Source organism: Strix aluco, chromosome 3 (assembly GCF_031877795.1).
Source record: "Strix aluco isolate bStrAlu1 chromosome 3, bStrAlu1.hap1, whole genome shotgun sequence".
NCBI lineage: Eukaryota > Metazoa > Chordata > Aves > Strigiformes > Strigidae > Strix > Strix aluco.
Window position 1 is genome coordinate 76,326,231 of NC_133933.1, and position 21,274 is coordinate 76,347,504.

Genomic DNA, 21,274 nt, shown 5'->3' on the forward strand with positions numbered 1-21,274 from the left:
ACAGAAGAGACTGGCCAGCTCAAATGAATGCCTCCCCCTTCATGCGGCTGGGTCACTCCAGTCTGCAAGCACCATGCTGTTTCTTCCCTCAGAACCTGAAGTAACTGTGCAGTCAAGTGCTTATCTAATTTACTACCTACTTCAATTTTAGGACGCTACTTGCCCCTACCACCTATTACTGTGTGAAAATGGCACTTACTCCATCACAGACCAGTACATACAGTCTCACCTCTGTGCTTGGACAGATCATGGAGCAGATCCTCCTGGAAATTATGCTAAAGCATATGGAAATAAGGAGATAATTGGTGACAGCCAACAGGGCTTCACTAAGAGCAAATCATGCCTGACAAATCAGGTGGCCTTCTATGACAGGGTTACAGCATTGGTGAATAAGGAAAGAGAAACTGACGTCATCTACCTGGACTTGTGCAAAGCATTTGACACTGCCCCACATGACATCCTTGTCTCTAAATTGGAGAGACGTGGATTTCATGGATGGACCACTCAGTGGGTAAGGGATTGGTTGGATGGTCACACTCCAAGACTTGCAGTCAATGGCTCAATGTCCAAGTGGAGACCAGTGACAAGTGGTGTTCCTCAGGGGTCGGTGTTGGGACAGGTGCTGTTTAACATCTCTGTTGGCGACACAGACAGTGGATTGAGTGCACCCTCAGCAAGTTTGCCGATGACACCAAGCTGTGTGGTGCGGTTGACACGCTGGAGGGAAGGGAGATGCCATCCAGAGGGACCTGGACAGGCTGGAGAGTTGGGCCTGTGCAAACCTCATGAAGTTCAACAAGGCCAAGTGCAGGGTCCTGCACATGGGTCAGGGCAATCCCAAGCACAGATACAGGCTGGGCGATGAGTGGATTGAGAGCAGCCCTGGGGAGAAGGACTTGAGGGTTTAAGTGGATGGAAAACTGACTATGAGCCAGCAATGTGTGCTCACAGCCCAGAAAGCCAACTGTATCCTGGGCTGCATCAAGAGAAGTGTGGCCGGCAGGTCGAGGGAGGGGATTCTCCCCCTCTACTCTGCTCTTGTGAGACCCCACCTGGAGTCCTGTGTCCAGCTCTGGGGCCCCCAACATAAGAAGGACATGGACCTGCTCAAGCAGGTCCAGAGGAGGCCATGAAGATGATCAGGGGGCTGGTGCACCTCCCTTATGAGGACAGGCTGAGAGAGTTGGGGCTGTTCATTCTGGAGAAGAGAAGGCTCCAGGGAGACCTTATAGCGGCCTTCCAGTACTTAAAGGGGGCCCACAGGAAAGATGGGGAGGGAGTCTATTGGGGAGTGTAGGGAGAGGATGAGGGTAACAATTTTTAAACTGAAAGAATTTAGATTAACTAAAAGAATTTAGATTAGGTATAAGGCAGAAATTCTTTCCTGTGAGATCGATGAGACACTGGAACAGGTTTGCCAGAGAAGCTGTGGCTGCCCCCTCCCTGGAAGTGTTCAAGGCCAGGTTGGACGGGGCTTTGAGCAACCTGGTCTAGTGGCCCATGGCAGGGGGATTGGAACTAGGTGATCTTAAAGTCCCTTCCAACCCAAACCATTCTATGGTTTTAGACCCAGGGGCCAACAACACCTCACGCACTTTAGTCCCTCACACACACCGCACTGTAGTGCCCCTGGCGCCCTTCCAGTGCTGAGGAACTCTGCCCTAGCCCCCGGCCCCGGCACGCTCTGCATTCTCAGGGCTCTCCATGAGGACGAGGTTTCGGCGGTTGGCTCACACGCCCCAAGCCCAGCCACAGAGGGGAAACCCCGCCTAAAGCCACCTCCCGCTCTGCCCCTGCCCCAACGGCGCCCCCGTTGCGGAGGAGGCTCCCCTCCCCCTCCCCCGCTAACGGCTCCCGGCGCTGCCGCCAACGGCCGCGGGGGGCGGGGGAGGGAACCGAGCGCGGCGCGCGCACCGGCCGCGGGAAGGGGGAGGCGGGGCCCTGGGGGCGGTGCGCGCGGCCCCAGCTGCCGCCGAGGCGGGGCGGCTGCGGGCGGGCGGGCGAGCGCGCGGGCGGGGCCGGGCAGTGACGCGGGGGCCGCGCGGCGTAAACAGCCCGGCGGGAGCCCGGCAACCGCGCACGGCCGCTCCAGGGCCGGACCGGGCCCGACCGGCCTGGCTTCGCCCCGCGGTGCCGGGCGGGACGGACGGGGAGAGGCGAGGCTGGCGCCGCTTCACGCAGCGGCCCCGAGGGGTTGACGCCGCAGCCCGGCGCGGCTGTGGGGGCCGGCGGCAGGGGGAAGTGCCCGAGGCCGGTCCCGGGGCGGGCGGAGCCGCCTCGGGCAGCGCTTCGCGGCTGGGGCGCCCTCGGCGCGGCTCCCCGGTAGGGCCGGTGCCGGCGGGGGCCGGGCGGTGAAGATGGCGACCCCGGGGATGGGCTGGCAGCAGCCGCAGCACGGCTACGGCGGCGGCTCCGCGCCCGGCGCGGGAAAACTCGGCTCCGGCGCGGCCCAGCCGGGTCCAGGCGCCGAGCCCAGCCCGGACCTGCACTTCAAAATGAGCAAGAAGATCGCCCAGCTCACGAAGGTGAGGGAGCGTCCCCGCGCCGGGCCCTCCGCCGCCTTCGCTCTCTTCCTCTTCGGTTTTGTTGCCCTGGATCCTTGCCGCTACCGAGGCAGGGACGTGGCTGAGGAGGGGCTGCCTCTCGGGGCTGCTCTTAAACCCGGGTGGCATGCGGCCGGGTTTGTGGCCCGAAGGCCGGGCCTGGGGCGGCCGCCGTGCCCCGGGAGCAGCCTCGGTCCCCGGGGGAGCGGAGCCCGCCGAGCCGGCGTCCCGCGGGGGAGCCCCGGCGTACTGGGGGCAGCGGGTGCCGGATGCGAACCGTGCACGGAAACTGCCGCAGTACCCCTTCCCGGTTAGTTGTGACCAAATGCCGTCTAGCACAGCCAGGTATCTGCGTGTGCGGGAGGCGATCCCCGATCGCTAGGCTGGTACTTGCCGTTTAGTCTGTAACAATTGTAGCTTCTCAGGCAGCTCTCTCGGAGTCTTTTTAAATAGAGAGATTCAAGTGATGCTTGCTTTCCTTTTGCTGAAGAGAAGTGCTCTTATTTAAGGTGTCTGGTAATACCTTAAAAACCTTAGGTGGTGAGGGCGAAGTGTGAGAATATCTCTGGTCTTGTGTTGCTGATTGAACAGCTTCCATCATCATTCGCTGTATAGAAAATACACTGTATCTTTGTTAAAGACCGGGGTCAAACTACAACCATATGTTTTAAAAGCATATTAAGACTGGTAGACCCCACGTTTCAGCTGTGATTGTAACTATGATTTACTTAAAAAAAATGCTTTGGTGCTGTAATATGTCTTGTATGATGCTTAAGCCGTAGTTGAAGAGCATTGTTTAGGAAATGAAAGGCAGATTATGTTTGTTAAAGAGAAAGCAGAAGAAATAATTTCTGTCAAGAATTACATAGCTAAAACATTTAAAGGTAATTTAAAAGCACAGTGGGAACTCTGGTATTCTTCAATTGTATGCTAAAATGGATGAAGGTGGTGTTTTGTTGGAACTAAGAATGAAGAGAATGAAGACTGCTGGCAGTCTCACAGTGGAGATGGTTCATATTTATGCACAGTTGATGCACCATTGACCAGTTAAAAATAGTATGTATCATGATGCTCTGTGTACCTTAATGTATTGGAAAACTGATGACTGAGGGGAATTTTGTCTTGTCTTTGTATCAGAGTCGGGTTTCATTGTTAACATCAGTGGAACTAAAATTGTAATTGCATAATTGAAAAGTAGAATTAAAATAAGCTGAAGAATCTCTTTGGTTTTATTCCATGTGCATACAAATTATGAAATAAAATATTGAAGATATTACTATGGACTTGTGCTCCCTGAAAGGTGCAAACAGCACCTGGAGACCATAAATGTATTTTAGACTTATTTTAAGGCCTAGTGCATATGCAAAGTAATACTTTCAAAGACTAATTTTTATTTGTCTGTGTGTGTCCTTTTGATATATTTCCCTTCCTTTCTGTAGGTATTTACCCAGCAGTTTATAGTTGATTTCAGAAACAGTGTTCTATTTCTGTTGTGAAGTCATTTGTGTGTATCTGTGAGTTCCACATCACTGGGCAGGTGCCCTGTGCTCTCTCAGTTATGATGTGTCAGATATCTTGAGGTGGATGTGAGTTAAATATGAATTTAAATGTGTGGTGCTGGAATATTTTGAACTTCTATATTGGAAGACAGAGTGTGAAAAGACAGAGTGAAAGTAAATACTGGGTTTTTATAAGTTTTTTTTTATGATCCATGGTAGAGTTCTTAAATTCTAGAAATTGTGTGCATGTCTATCCTGCCAAAGACTTCAGAGTAGTACAAATAAAGGCTATGAGCAGTCTTCTGCCTGTGTATTTAACTATAAACTATGTGCTTGTACAAGGAGTTTGCATGTGAGTTGGACTTTTGCAGGACTGGAATCTTGCATTTGTTTCCCAGTGACTTGCAGATTCTGGTAATGTTTTAGTCTGTGTGCTTGTGTTCTGCTTTCAAGTTTTAGGGAGAAAACTTGGAAAATCATCTGATCTTTGTACTAGCTGAAGGTCTAGAGTGAAAACCAGTATTTTTACATGTAGACCAGGATGTATAATAAAAATACTTTTCTTGCTCCTAGTGCAACAATAAAACTAAGAATTTAAAGACTAAGATAAAAAGTATTCTATAGCATTAATTTTATTGAGGTAGAGGGGCAAATTTTGACAGCTTTGAGGTTAGAGGGCTCGGGTCCTACATTACTGTTCATTACTTGACCTTGCCGAAACGGAGGCTTAAAGGAAGTATAGAAACTTCTGGGTAAAGTATAATCTAAACTTTCTAACCTGCTCTAGAATCTGAAGCCTCATTTGATAGATGGTTGAAGAAACTAATCATTGAGAAAGGACTCAAGCTACAGGGGAAAAATATAAACGTGATAATTTCTGTAAGTGAGAGTTAACTGTCAGAGAAGAATTAACTTCACTTTGCAGAAGGTTTCTGGAAATAAGTTGATGTGAAAAAGATACTAGGATGTTTCTGTAAAGGTCTTTTGACTAAATTCTGCTGTTCTGGCTTTGTCAAATGCTTACTAATGTACATGTATAGAATTCCTCTTCAGTAATGTAGGAACTTCTTATTAAGAATACCACTTCTTAATTGTGCTTCTCACTGTTTAATGTCTTTATATAAAGACAGTTCTCACGTACCTTCCAACTGTTTTCCCCTTTTTTTTTTTTTTGTCTTCCAACTCTTCTCTAAGACTGCCTTGAACATATATTAAGTCTCTCAGTGGATTTAGAGCTGAAGTTAGGTGCTTTACCAGGTGAAAACAAACTCACCAATATAGCATAGTAAAAGAAAATCTAAATATGCATGGGGCATTGCCAAAGGGATACACATAGTTAAGTTATCCAGACAGGTTCTGTCTTCTGACAAAAGAAATGTGACTCAATAGTTTATTTTTGACTATCCTTGTACAGTTTGTATTATGAGCAGTGAATGGCAGCAGAAGAAAATGCTTTTCTCACAGAACATGTAGGTCACTTACGAAGTAAATGTAAAATTCCAAAATTAGGATTCCTCTGTTGTATTTTGTCGTTACTTAGAGAGAATCTGATGTTTTAATCAAAACAACACAGGAACACAAAAGGTGAAATTTGTTTAATAACCAGATTTAATAAGTAATTCAGAGTGAGGCAAAATAAAATACAAACCCATTTCACTAAGCACAACACTTCTGCAGTGCTTAACTATATTTCTACTTTTGGGCAGGGGGGAAAGACTTACTTGATTTAACTTTAATATGCTTAATTCACAGGGGGAAGTAAAACAAGTAGTTAGAAATACAGCTTTAAAAATAAGATGATACTCTGTCATGTTTAAAGACTGTGGTAAATTGTAACTGAAGCAATTTTAGGTCTTCGTCTTCAGTATAAGCTCCTTATTTTTAGGCATTTTGAAAGATCTGTGTACCAGTTTGGGGATAAGGTAGCATCTGACACAAGATTAAAGCCAACAAGAAATAAACTGTGATTGTGAAATTGCATATATGTGTTTGTACTACTGCATGCTGGAGTGGTAATGCAGTGTTGAAGTATGCCTGCTGCAGATGAAAATATGCATATATATATTTAATTAGTTACATAAGACAACTGGAATAGAAAACAAAAAGCAAGTTGCTGCTGTGCTTACACCAGTAGGGGAGAATGAGATTTGTTTTTACAATTGCCAGAAGAGTGCAAGTTGAAGTGTTTTTCTTTTGGTGTGTGGGGTTTTTTTAATTTTTGTGCTGTAGTTTGTGGCTTGAGCACTTGTGATTGACAAATCTATATCCTAAATGTGTCTGCAAAGTCTATTGTGCAAGCTTTGACATCAACATGAATCTTTGACTTTTATGAAATAACTGCATGATCCGTGCTGGGATTATGCAATGAGAAGCTTCAGCATTGATTTGGTTGCATGACATTAGTTGGAGAAATTTTACGTTAGCTGGAAGATGTGTCTGTAAGTGCCATGCCAGTGATGTGTACACTTCAGTGATCATTTCTATCTATTTAATACAAATTAGAAACTGTACAAAACTCTGATCTCTGGTACATTCTTAGAGCTGGATAGTTCAGTTCTGGAAAGGTTCCAGAAAAAGTCAACTCCTTCAAAGACTAAGGCAACAAAGTTATTCAAGGTGCACGGTACTTCAGTAAACAAGGAACTAGAATCTGGGACTCTTGAGACCAGAGTTCTGTTCTCAACTCTGCCATCAGATTGTTGTATAAATTTGGGAAGCTTTTAAAAAAAAAAAAAATTATTTGATTTCTTTTTCCCTTTATTTTCCTTTCTGTCTTCCTGTGTTAGAGAGAAGTACTTAGGGAGTAGATGTTAATGTAGTAGTTAACCCAGTGAGTTGCTTGGGGATGTAGATAGTAAATTTATTTCAAAGAATAAAGAACAAAATTTATGATCTTTAATTCAGATGCTTATGCTTCTTATTGTGTGAACTTTTTTGCTTGGATGGTTAAAGGTCTCCCTCTGCTATCACAGAATGCAGTGCTATGGAAGAAAGAGCTATAGGGTTTAATATTTATAGTATTGATTCTTAACAAAATGTTTGCAGTAAAACTTCGTCAGTTTTTATTTGGAAGCGTTCTGCCTCAGGAAACAAAATAACTAAACCTCTTGCAGAAGGTTCATTGTGCATTGGACTATAAGAAAACTTAAAAGAAGACCCCTTAAAAATAGGGAAGAAATGAGAATCTAAAAAACCCCGCAGAACTGTTTTGATGTTAGCTGTCATCATGTGGTAGTTGATACCATTAACAGTTTTGTAAAAGCTTTGGGTTTAGTTTTTTAAGCAGCCTTATGTCATCTCTCCAATGTGTGTTAACATTGGCAGTAGGCCAGTATTTGCTAACAGTTCTAGGATTGCATGAAAAGCACTGCAATTTTGAGGCGGGTGTGATTTGAGTACATATTTGAATGTCAAAATTTTTGCATATGCTTCTGACTGGTAATGTGGGAATGAATATTATGTTTTGTTATTACGTAAAAATAGTTTTTGAGGACTAGAAGATATAAAAGTGTAATATTAGATATTAAATTTTTTTTACATTTCTCTGGAGATATTTCATTTTGGTTTGTGTTTAATTATTCCAAAGATAGCTGAAGTAAGTCCTCCAAGAAGGGCCAGACTGAAGGTAGGAGCCGAGAAGGTTAGAGACACAATATTTCTGAAGCATGTATCTTAATATTTTTCTTTTTTAGTCATACTAATATAGTCTCTATTGTCCATTTCTGACTCTGTCCATGTGGTGTTCTGACTGTCCTCGTTCTGCAGTAGTTATAGTCTTAGCAGGGGATATTCACAGAAGAGAAGTTTTCTGTACCCGTGATGGTATAAGGACGAAGATGGGACTGGGTAAAAATGGCATATCTTTAATACCATCTGGTATAGTTCAGAAAAAGTAAGTAGAGCTTTCAGGCTCTCAAAATCTTCTTCAAACCTTAAATAAAATCAGCAGTTATTGTCTTTATCTGAATACTTGCTAGTTGAAGCACTTAGAATAGCTTTAAAGCAGCTGTGGCTTCTAATTTAGACCTGAAGAGGTCCTTCTTACCTTCCATGTTTTGTAGGACGAAACTGATGGAATTTGGTGTTTTAGTTAATATGCTCTTTGTCTCTGAAAAAAGAGATCAGGGATCTTAAAAGTTGACAGTCCTGATATGAAGTCTGGGAGCTCTTATTTAATGCTGTCTTTTCCCAATTGGGACTAGTTGAAAAAAGTTAATTATTCTGATAATTTGAAGACCTCGGAACCATGTATGCCTTGAATGGTTCTTCCATTCATTATCACTGCACACCTGTAAGGTGAGATTGCAGGGGTGCTATATGGACCTGATATGGGTATATTTTAGAGCTCAGTGTTGAGGTATGTGTGAATTAGATCAATGACCATACAGTCTTTTGTCACAAGACATCAAGAAGAAAGAAGTAAGACAAGAATGAAATATTTTTAATATTTAAAAAAAATAATTCCTTTTCTCTCCATCTGCATAGTCTTAATGGTTGACTACTGACTTGGAGTTCTGAGACCACTGACAGCTTAGTGTTCTAAAGATATATTTTTGTGTGTGTAACTGAAAGTGTGATGTTGTTGGAAAACTGTCTGATCACACATTCACAAAGCTACTAGTCTGAAATACTGCTTTTATATGCTTGTGCATATATCAGCTTCTCTAAAACGGATGTTTTTTTTCTTTTCACATTTTACAAACATCCAAAAGAGTAATCAAAATGAAGAGACAAATACATTGGGGGAGAGGATGAATAACATGATGTGGCACTTAGGGACATAGTCTAGTGGTGGACTTGGCAGTGTTAGATTTATGGTAGCACTTGATGATATTAAGAGTCTTTTCCAACCTAAATGATTATGTGTTTCTATATGTATCCTCTTGCTCTATGCTTAATCTTATTTATTGCTATAATTAAATAGTATAGAGTTACAAGGAGCTGGAAAACTGTTAGATGCTGTTGCTCTGATATGTACCTCAGCTGTTAAATCTAATACATCAGTACATCTTTCAGATTTTCTTTGAATATCCTTAATGAAGATTTTGGTACAAAGTTTAATGTTATCAACGTGTCAAAAATCTAAAACTAAAGAAAGAACATCCAGGCCATAAATGAATCCTGATAGTGTGACATCCCTAAAGTTTACCATCTGTCAGCCTTTAGCTGCTTTTTACATATGATGACATAAATCCTACGAAAAAATAAAGAAATATTTGAAATTTAGTTTGATTTGGGTTTTTTTGCTGTTGTTGTTACAGTTTTCAGGTAAGTACTGCATTATGAAAGAAGGCATTTGCTATTGTCTTGATTTAGATAAAATCAAAAAAGTGTCAGTTGAGAGTTAAGAACGTAATACTGAAATACTTTCCTCCAGATGCGAAAGTTGTAAACAGGAGAGTATTTTATGTATATTTGAAAAAGAAAATCAATGGTTGAACTCTATGTAATTGTACAAGGTATTTATAGATTAATTTCTTCGTACACTTGTAAATTGGCATGGACACAGCACTTTGAAGTACTCAATCCTGCAAGGAGTTTTGATTTTTCAAGTCTTATAAAAACGTATTGGCAAAAGACAGCCTCTCTTTTTTGGGGGGTATCTGGAATACCATGAACGTGCAAAGAGTTGTTTCAAAATGATGAATCTTGCCACTTTTTAAGAAAAAGTCAGACTGCAATTTAATCTGTCATAGTGGTTCTGTACATTCTTTGAACACTGTAAAACTTCAGTAACAGCATTGTTTGTATTTGGGTATTTCTGTGTTGTCATGAAACCTATCAGTCGCACATACTTTATTTTTTGATGTCTAGAAGTACGGTTAGATGCATAGTGCATCTAACACATCTGTAGAAATGTTATTTGTCATAAGTCATTGTATTGGTACAGTAACTTGCAGCCTCAAGTAGCTTCTAACCACTGAAATTCTTTCAGTATCGCATTCTCTAAACTCAGACTTTGGCTTTAATAAAAAGAGTAATTTTGTCAGTGATACTATTGTTTCCCTACCCCTCTAAGTCTCCACTGAAAACTTTACTCTCCTGTTAACTGTGTGGAGGAGGGAGGCATTACCTTAAATCCTCACTAACTTTTTCTTACTGTTTGTAGGCTTACTACTAGATAAATGCAGCAAATCTCAACATAACATCATGAAATCAGATGTGTATGTCTCTTGACCGATACAAGTTTGGCAGTAGTAAGCCAGACTTCTATGTATTCTTCTAATGACTGATACCATACCAATAACCAAAGGCATTGCATTCCAAAAATAACCAGTAGAAGCATAACCAGTCTAAAGCTATTCACCATCTTGTCCTATTTAATGCATATTACCTGGTTCTGTTTCTTTGGTCAGGCTTTTTTAAGTGAATCTAGAAGGCTGTGAGGAAGAACAGCCTTTTGCTGAGGTTGTCACTTGGCTAGACTCAAAATGACAGCCTTTAAAAATAGCTACTGTTAAAAAGTTCATGAAGTCCTTCTTGTTCAAGATGCTCCTGTTAAATGAAAGACAACCTTTTGACTAAAAGAAGTAATATGAGGTGATTATAAGAAATACTTGCTTTCTATTTTCATTTTTATGAGGTTAAAGTAGTCTTTCCAGCCAGTTTTCTAAGATTTTTTTGTCTCCAGAAACCTGAACTCTAATGTGTTTAGAAAACAGGTGTGCTATAATCCAGAGATTTTAAATGGAACAATGTTTTGCTCATAACGTAACTGAAAGCTGTAACTTAGTAAAGGGTGTCTGATGCTGCCTTCTCAGATCTAGTATTCTGCAGTATGGATGCTGATATGTTTGGATAGGTGATACTAAAATGTATTTCAGTAATTTCCTATGACTGTCTTTGTCCTTCTAAAATTTGACAAATGAAAAAGATGGTAAATTATTTCTGTAATAAAGATTAGGGAAAAGGATGTAAATTCATCTGCTTTGTGTAATTATAAGTATAGGTTTCACATGTTAAAAAAATATAGTTTATTTGTAGCTGGTAGTAATAAGTAATCAAGGATATGTTTACAGGTTAAAGTTCTGGAAACACCTTGAGAAGCTATGTCTGTCTTTCCAACATTAACCTATATTGCCAACATAGTAATGTATACTACTTATATAACTTAACACAAAAAGTACTTATTTATAATTAAGTCACTGAGTGGTAGAACTTTATTTGGAAATGTTTGATCCATTATTGTGGTTGAGTTGTTCACTAGCTTTCCATATTGTATCTAACATTATAGCATTAACTTATAGCTCCATTAAGTTCCTATGCCATAAAAATCAGTCATCTTTTTTCTCTTTTTTCTTTTTAAAAGCATATGGCTGTTTGCTATATGATGAGATAGAATTTGAAAAAAATATGTCTTAAAACAGAGACTAGATTTTGACATGATGATCAGTTTACATGTTCTTTGAGCTGATCTGGGAACGTTCTGTGGCTGTTCTCTCTACTCCTGTGATTCTTATCTTGCCTTTATTTCCGTGCTCTGCTTCACAGTGCCATGTATACCTTTTCAATCTACAGTGTAGACAATTCAGTTTGGTGTATTGCATGTATTTTGCCTTACCTCCAAATACCTAGTGCATGAGATTATCATTCTTGTCATTTATATTTGAGCAGGCACTGCTATGTTACGTATCCTTGCACCTCCTGTACAGGCCAAGAGCCTGAAGCAAGTTGAGCTTCTGTTGGTTTGTATTATTTTCCATAGCTATGAGTTGATACTCTAGAATAAACTATATTCCATATTCCAGATTTTTTTTTTGACATAGCTGTTTGTGTAATGTGACTTTTTTCTCTAATGGCAATTTAAAAGATTTTTTTTTTTCTTATGGGCCTATGATCCCTGTGCCTGAGGGAAACTAAATTTCCTGTTTTCAGAAAACTATTAGTTTGGCAAAGTTGGAGACAGAAGTGATGTCCTCTCACTGTAAAATGTATATGCTTCTTCATGTGCCTACATGAAATTCCGGTAAATGTGGTCCCTTATTTAAGTCCTGACTGACATGCTTTATTTGACTTTAGATTTGCTACAAATCTTGAGCCTCTTATGTTTTTATATAGAAAAAGGATTCTTATAGGTTCTTACAGAAAAAGGAGGAATTTGTTTAAGTGTACAGAAAGAAAATTCTCTTGTCTGAGAAGCATAAAAACCCAGTAGTTTGTCAAAGAATTGAGAGTAGTCACAAGTTTATCTACAGGAACTGATTTTATCAAAGAACATTATGTGTATATTTTAGTGGTCTGAGGCTGTACGTGCTTCTTTTGGAAGACCTGTGAAGCGGAGCCTTGGCTGACGCTTTGCCCGCCGGTTGTGCTGGAGCCGTGGCGGGCTTTGCTCTTGCCTCGTGTCGCCCCGTTGCCGCGGCGGGGGCGGGCGGGCGCCCGCCGCTCTCCGTGGTGCTGAACGCGGGGCCCGGCGGTGGGCGGGCGGGCGCCCGCCGCTCTCCGTGGTGCTGAGTGTGAGCCCGCCCGCACACCTCCGCTTCACCGGCACTGATGTCAAAAGCAAGTAAGTTTTACTTCCTGTTAGGCAAACCATACTAGCAAGATCTCCTTAGAGGCCCAGCTTATATAGCTACAGTTGCCCAATCCTTTTACATAGTGAGTGCGGTGAGATATAACATTGATTACACTGTACAGTATGAAGTACAGTGAATTACTTATCTCAAAATGTGTGCCATGCCATTGTTTAGTGGTTTCCCAAAAGCCTGGAAATAACAGAAATGAAAATAAAAACAAGCATTAAAGTTTTTTCAGGGAGTTCTGTCAATTAGCAAATTAAGAAATGTTTGAGAATATTTAAATGAGCAGCAACATTTTATTCATATTGTCAAGACCCTAAAAGAGGGGCTCAAGTCTGACTTCCTAAAGCCGACTTAGGGAATATCCAACACAAGAATTGATTATTTCCTTCAGTATTTATACTTGGTTTAATTCTGTTCTGAAATAATTGCGTTCTTTTAAGGTTTTTTGAAAGTTGGAAATGCAGTTGTCTTCTCATAAAATTCATTAAAATTATGTAATCTATTTCTGGATGTTGCCCAAAGTATCTTAGATCAAAAGCCCTTGTAGTTCTCAAAAGAAGAGGAAGTAGCATCATGAAATTATATACTACTTAAAAACAATTATTTTGATTAATCAAAACCAGTGATACAGGTCTGTAAGATGACTACCTTTTTAACCCAGTTTCTCCACTTAGGTGTTGCTACTTTTGGTTTGGGAAGCTTTGAATGTAATGTAACTCTGCTGGGAGAAAATTTGTTTGTTTGTATATGGAACAATTCTTGTAGAGTGAAGATCTTTGCTATGTTGTTTGTTTGTTTTGCCAGGGGCAAACTATTGTTATGTCTTCAGTGCAAAGTCAGTTTCTCAGCTCTTGAGAACTTTCCAGTGCATTGTTCCAGAGTCTAAATACCCACGAACAGATGTAATACAAACATATTACCTTAAATTCCTCTAGGGATCTCTATATCTGAAAGGCTCAAATCAAATATGCAAATATTCAAGAAATAAATCTGTAAGGAAATGCAGCTCAGACTAAACCAATTTGGAGTAGCCCTTTGGCCTATCCTGTTTTCCTTGGAGGAAAGGAAAGGTCCAATCATATAGTAGATGTGTCAACTCTATTCTAGATAGATGATTAGAGGGTAAATGTGATTCTTTCTCACCAGGAGACAGATTGGGGACTTTGTACATCTGTCACTAAATATTTTTTTCACTTTTTTTTACCTTCAGTATGCTTCTCAAGATTTAGCTGTCTTAGGAAATTGCCTAAAACTTAACTGCACTACAGATTTGTAATGGTTGTGTCTGACATAACCTCTATCAATCAGGTTAACATCCCAGAACTGAAAAGGGGTTTAGATTGGGTGCTGGTACTGCCACACCTCTTCCAGCACAAGGGCATCAAGTTGCAGTTGCAAGTATACACTAAACCAGTCTGTAACAACTTGAATCAACTATTTTTTCCTGTGTGTAGAATGAATATCTAAATTATTCCTGTTCATTAGAGGGTTGTAAGAGACTATTTTCACAAGTCTGTCTTTTATCACAGTGGAATTTTCAATCATGCATCCTTTTTTGGTCAACTCTTACATGTTCTCTTCTGTGAAAATAAGCACACGTGAAGTAATATGATTAATTAGACTTTCTAATTCAAGTCACTGACTTATGCATAACAACTGGGGGTATAATGCATAGCTGGTCTTCTCTTACACAATTGTGTTTGCCTTTATAAACAGTAGGTTACCTGCTCTCTGAGAGTCCCAGTAGGCTGTATCAGATGTTGAAACAGATGAACTTCCTGGTGGTTACACCTTCACCTCGGGTTATACCTTCCTTATGCTTGTTTTCTAAAGAAAGCTATGTTGCTTTCAAACAGAGATCATGTCGTACAGTAGATTGCATAGCTTATTTTTAGGTAACTTTAATCTATTTTTAGGCAACTGGGACAGGATGGAAGCTGAAGCCACAATGCAGATTTCACTTCTCAACATGTATAGGTTATGGGAGGTGAGGATTAGAGGGCTTAAGCATTAACAGCTCATTTCATATCTTGCTTTCTGAAGTATAGTATAGTATTACCAGACATGAATCTTCTGCGTAATGTAGCTCAAGAGCCTGACAAGGCAGCTTGTATTGCTTTCCTTGCAGATATTCACAAAGCATTTAAAACTTTAGTTTTGTTTTTTTACTTGGCCTGAGAAACTCAGATGATCGGGTTTCTTTAGTTTGTGTCAGTTCTGGGTTTTGTGCTGGAGTAGAAGGTAAGTCTGGTAAGTGTGAGGGAATTTGTGGTTACTTAATACTTCGGTAATCAGTCTGTTACTACTTCTTGCTTGTTTTTGGAATGTTTGGGTTGGGGGACATGTTCGTTCTTTATTAAGGTACACTGATATCACTAATGTTCCATTTTAATGGAACTTCAGTGATTTCATTGGAAACTCTGCATTGTACGTCCTGGTTCTGTGATTGAAGACAGCCCAAAATATAGGAGGTGTATTAAGAACTTATTTGAAACCCTATGGCAAGCTGACAATTGCAAGCATTTATTTAACTTCTTATCTGTGAAAGGAGACGTTTCTGAAATGCATGTAGCTCTGTTGGTATGCATTGAGCTTGTTTAATTTGGGGGGGAATTTAAAAATCATTAATAACCTTACATTTTCATGGAAGAGATGTTGGTTTGGAAGCTGTATCGTACACAGTCTTTCTAACTCTTGAACTATAGGTAGAAAACCATGGAAGTTCTGTAAAGTATAGATTAGAATTAGGGAGAGGCACCTGCTAAAAGCAGAACAGAAAGGTATCAAAATCTGTCCTCTTTGTTAGAACCTTTCTTGATGCTGTTGTGGGAGTAAGAGTGCAATAATTACTGGAGATACTTGTGCTTACTGTTTTTTGAGTGCTATTATTAAAAAAAACCTCAAACAAATGAAAGCATAAATGCTATTTGCTAGCTAAAAGGTATTTGAAAACTTCAGCAAATCTGTGGTCCACTGCTAAAAGTTTTAGTCTGTAAAGCGAGTTGTTCCATACTGTCTCTGAAGTTAAGACATTATAATTCTATGGAATTAAAACTGGTGTGTTGGAAACTGCGTTGTACATAGAATAGTCTTAAAATGTGCCTCAGTAATTTCTCAGTATTCTATGAGTGTGTTCTCTGTAAATGGCTTACATAGATCATTTCTCCTAGCTAATTGTGTTTTTAGCAATATGCTACCAATTTACCATTTTCCATAGGAAAAATGAAGACATACAGTAGTAGTTGGAACCAGGTGCATTTGTTTGAGAGACTGAATATATATATAAACTGACACATGCATGATACAGACCTGTACCCACCTCAGGGCCAGAGGCCTTCGGCTAATTATTTAACGTGAAGTTGCACACAAGTGCTCAGTAATATATTTTTTTTCTTGCAAGTCTACTTATATTTGATTTATGTGTTCCTTGATTTATGATTGCCACTATTTTCTCAACTGCTGAATTTTTAATGTATGCTGAAGAAAGAAGGTTTATTGGTTTTCCTTTAATCATCTTTATCATATTAGCTATCACAGATTTTCTTCTTAGGATAGCTTGTCACACCCAAAACTTGAGGTCTTGGTGAAGATCCTTATTTGACTGACCCATCAGGTATGGGGAACTTCTGTTGGAGGTGAAAAATTCTGAACAGTCTTACCTACAGACTTTTGTATGATGAATTGCTGGAAGAGTAGGAGTTAATGTCTCCCATTTAATGTGTAATCAAGTAAGTATTGTAAAAGACACAAATTGAGCAAATCTATACAATGTAAGTATGTTTAAAATAAGCTGCTTTGTATTCTAGCTGCCAAACAGAAGCAATAGTAGAAGCCTTTATTGCAATTACATAGGATGGCTTTTTAAGAACATTCACTAAGGTAGCTCTCCAGAAGGTTATGTCACTGATGAAGTTTAGATCCAACTGGATAACCATAATAAGAAAATATAGATTTTGGACTGGTAACTGAATGTTCAGGTTGAGGAGTCACAGGATTCCACTTACTGTATTTAATGGGACGAATGGAAGAGGTGCTTTAGGACAAAGTGATATAATTGTATGCTTTTACCAGGACATCAATTTTCTTGTAGTTCTCTAATGGAGGTACTACAATTTTTCTACTTAAGCCTACACAATCTTTTTTTTTTAATTGAACGGTTCAAAAACCTTGTGGAAGGAACTGCCCAGGCTTTATGGATCTTGATAAATAAACTAGAGACTAGGGAAAAACTGGTATTCAGTCTTCTTTGTGGGACTGTTTTTAAGGAAATTTAAAATTAGTAACATCTTCACTGCTGTTTGTCATATGCCTGTGTTTTCTCCAGGTGTATGTTAGACAAGTAGACATTAAGGTGGACTGAAAACTGGCTGAACTGCAGGGCTTAAAGTGGTGTGCTCGGCAGCATGAAGCCCAGTTGGAGGCCAGTCATTAATGGTGTGCCCTAGAGGCTGGTACTGGGGACAGTACTGCTTAACATCTTTGTTAGTGACCTGGATGATGAGGCAGAATGCATACTCAGCAAGTTTGTAGACACTACAAAGCTGGGACAAGTGGTTGATAAAACAGATGGGTGTGCTGCTATTCAGAGCTGGACAGGCTGAAGAAATGTACTGACAGGAACCACATGCAAAATCCTGCATCTGGCGCAGCATAACATGTGTGTGGTTGGGATCGACTGGCTGGAAAGCGGCTTTGCAGAAAAAAGGCCCTGGGGTCCTGACAGACAACAAGTTGAACATGAGCCAGCAATATGCCTTTGTGGCAAAGGTGGCCAATGGCATACTAGACTGCATCAGAAAGAGCATCGCCAGCAGCTCAAGGGAGGTGATCCTTCCCCTCCACTCAACACTGGTGAGACACACCTGGAGTGCTGGGTTCAGTTCAGGATTCCCCAGTACGAGAGAGACATGGACATACTGGAGCAAGTCCAGCAAAAGGCAACTAAAATGATTAAAGGACTGGACCATCTGTCATACTAGGAGAGGCAGAGAGCTGTGACTGTTTAGCCTGGAGAAGAGAAGGCTCAGGGGGATCTTACAAATGTGTGTGTATACCAGATGGTAGGGAGTAAAGACTGAGCAGACATATTCTTAGTGGTGCCTTATGAAAAGATGAGGCAATAGGCATATACTAAAACATAGGAAATTTCCTTTAAGCGTAAGAAAACACTTCTTTTGCTCTGAGAGTGGTCAAATATTGGAACAGGTTGCCCGGAGAGGTTGAGGAATCTCCTTCCTTGGACATACTCAAAACCCACTTGAGCAAGACCCAGCATAGTCTGTTCTAGCTGACCCTGCTTTGAGCAGGGAAGTTGGACTCAATGACCTCCAGAGGGGCCTTCCAACCTCAGCCCTTCTGTGATCCTATATATATGTTGTTTCTATAGTAGTTAATGTGTGAAACCTCTCAGTTGTTGGTGTGAGATGACAACTAATAGCCAGTATTGTGTAAATATTGAGAGGTAGCTACAAACTATGAATGTTTTTCATTGTATGATAGATACCTGTAGGTTACTGGAAAGTATCCTATGAGAATAAACTTGGACTGTCAAGTGGTATGATTTGAGCAAAAGTGACTGTGCTACCTTCTTTGCTTACTTCATGGTTTTGCTCCTATAACATAAAAAAAAAGAGCAGCAGCTTAGTGATCAATCCTTAGTTTGAACATGAATTTTATTTCTTTCATGAAAATGTGTATCACTCTTTCCAGAGAAAGGAAAGAGAAATTACTTCAAGGTAGAATGATATTTCTGGGAAGTGGCTCAAATTCTTCTGCAGTTATTAAAAATCCCATGAATAGACAAGTTTCTGGTTGGAGTTTCCTTTTTTTTTTTTATTCTGGAAAATTAGCATTTACCATTAAAATTCCAGAGATGACTTGTAGTTAAGGCTTTCCATAAAGTGAAAAGTGCTGTAGATAAAAATACCAAGTTGGGAGTCTTGCTATGTATGCTTTTCACTAATATTTATTTCCTGCATAGCTGCATACTTGTTTGGAAGACTCCATGCCTTTCCTTCTCTTAAACAAGCCTGGAAAGTAGAGACACAGTTATGAGCAAGAAATGGATTTGTTTTCCAGTGTGCCTTTCAAACCACTGGTGAGAAATTCCTCTTTACTTTGTAGAGGCTGCATTGTATCTTCTTGCTGACTGGTCTCTTCTGCTGTGGGGAACCACTAGATACTGGAATGGCATAGAATCTGCAGAAGTTCTTGAGGAAATAGGAATGAAAATAGATCAAGCATTGAGGGGAAAATACCTGCAGGCAGAGAAAGTTTGAAAATGAACTTTGCTTTGATGGTGAGGTGAAACTGGGAAGACCTTTTCTCTGGCTTGTCATACAGTGCTGCTGTTTCTTTGAGGAGATGGGATACAAGAAACCTTTTGCTAATGTTTTCATCTGCTCAACACTTGAGGATTCACCAGCAAGAATGAATAGCATATATAAGTGATGCTGCCTACGCCTTGCTTTCAGGTTTACAGGCGAGCTAAGAGGAAAAGGGATCATCTTTCTTTAGTGTCAATTTCATTTACAATTTATCCAAAAATACTTGTGATGTTTTCAGGTGATAGCACTCAAAAATATTGCTTTGGATATCCTCTAGAGCAAATTTAGAAATGCAGGTGCTTCATTTTACTTTACAGTTCCACAATTGTTTTTCTGTCTCTACCACCCCTGCTTCCCCCCTCCCCCCCCCTTCCCAAGTAAAAGAAAAAAACCAAATCCCTTTCATTCTAAATAGTTGAAGTTTTTAATTCTAGCTTCAGTTCCCAATATTAGTGAGTACTTCCACAAAAATTACTTATTTTTTTTAAAAAACAAGACAACTTGTCTTATGTACTCTTAGTTCCTTAAAAACTGTGTGTTTCTAGCTAGGCCATGTATGGAGAAATCCAAAACCAGTCAATGACCAGACAGCTTTTCATCATAAATATCTAGTGAAAACTAAATGTGTAAAAACATGACACTTAAGATGGTAAAAGTTAAATAGGGAGTTGGGTTTGAAGGTGGACTAGATTTAAGATTTTAAGAATAAGTTGTTAGTCTTGAGTTACGATGAAAGTGATCTTGAATGATAAAGCAGGGAAATAGATTTTGAAGAAAACAGGACTCTAATTTTTTAGACTTTAGATTATTTTGAGTCTTATGACTTATTTTTCTGTCTAGTACAAATAACTACATGACTTAAATATTTATTTCTGATTAAAATAAAGTTGGTGAAAGTACAGATGTGATTGTATCAAGAATTTAGCCAACTCTAGCCAAAAAAATGGGAGACTTAAAATAGCAATTTTATTGACATAAATGATACTGTGTTAGACATTTTTATAGTGGCTTTGTAAAAAAAAAGATTGATTTTTAGAGCAGAATAGAAGAACTTAAGCTTTGCTTTCAGACAATAAATGAAATCAGCTGTCTAATCTTACTCCTTTTATATCATTTTTTTTCACTCTAAATTAAGAATAAGTGTGATGGATTTGTTGAAATATTTTTGCAGAAAATTTCAACTTCTAGTCATCCTTTTAGGATCTCACTTCAATATCAGTGAATATCATCCTTTAAGCCATTTGACCCCACTGAAGAAAACTCACTTTCTAAGTGCCATCTCTCATATTTTTCACCAAAAGGCTGTTTTTCTTTTCATATGTGGTCATTCTTTCAATGAAAAATATTAATTGCTTTTTATTAAGAAAAGGAGAAAAGTGTGCAGTGGTGAATCAGGTAATATGTTTTCCTTTAAAAAAAATATACAAATGCAGAGAAAGAGAGAGGGAAATTCTGAATGACATTAAGTCTGGAAAAAAGAATCCAGCTTCATTAACTGTGGCTTGAATGACCATCAGGATGTAATTTGATGATACAAAATGCAGAAACTGTAAAAGGAAAGGAGCAACTTACTATGCCTAGCAGGTAATTAAAGCAGATGGAAATACTGTGTCTGTCTTTTCTGTAATGAAGTTCTGAAACAATGCTGATATAGGATGAATCAAATAATTTTTAAGTCATAGTGTTGAAGTTTGAGAAGCTTTGTAAAGAACTGCTGTATTTTGATAATGTTTGTGTAGCAGAGCTCTCTTTTATCAATTAAGCAAGTAAGTAGTTTAGGACTACTTATCTTGATTTACCGATATTGACCAAGTTGAAAAATAAGTACTGATTTCCAAGGAACTGTTACAAAACATTTAAACTATTTTCTGCTGGTATTTGCTCCCACTCTGACTAACTTTTGAAGCTTTTTTAAAACACTGTTTTCCTCTTTCATAACAGTCATTCTGCAATGTGTTCTTGGGTTGTATTGAAATCTGTCATCATGAAAATATTTTTGTCATAATCAGATTTAGACTTAGAGTAAACTCTACTCTGAGTTATTCTGCAAGTTGGTTTTACTTTGGCACAGAAAGCAAACTTATATGCAGTTAACAAGACTAAATGTCTCATACACTGCTTAGAAATAGCTTTAGTTGAGAACTGTGTAATATGAATGTATGGAATTGGATTGCTGAAGACTGTACACTTAAGTAACTCCATTAGAGCCAGCAATGCAAGTGTAGAACGGCTGAGCATTTTTCTCAGAAATAAATGTCATTTGGTAGCCAAGTGGGGGGTTAAGTGCCACATCATACAAAGCAGCAGTGGTGACATCTCCCCTATAACTGGGGAAGTGGTCCTGTATAATTTGGTTTATAGTAAAGAAGTGCGCTTTACCTGTA

The 21,274-nt window shown here is 39.7% G+C and overlaps 1 protein-coding gene across 11 annotated transcripts in view; it reads left to right on the forward strand.

The window, feature by feature from the left end:
- Window positions 1–2,011: 2,011 nt before the first annotated feature.
- The window catches only part of FAM184A (family with sequence similarity 184 member A), a 77,643-nt gene continuing 58,380 nt past the window's right edge, over window positions 2,012–21,274 (forward strand). For all 11 annotated transcript variants that reach the window (XM_074819239.1, XM_074819241.1, XM_074819246.1 and 8 more), the window contains exon 1: window positions 2,012–2,525. In XM_074819239.1, coding sequence (XP_074675340.1) covers window positions 2,358–2,525 — 168 coding nt within the window. In that variant the 5' untranslated portion in view covers window positions 2,012–2,357. The remainder of the gene's footprint in view (window positions 2,526–21,274) is intronic.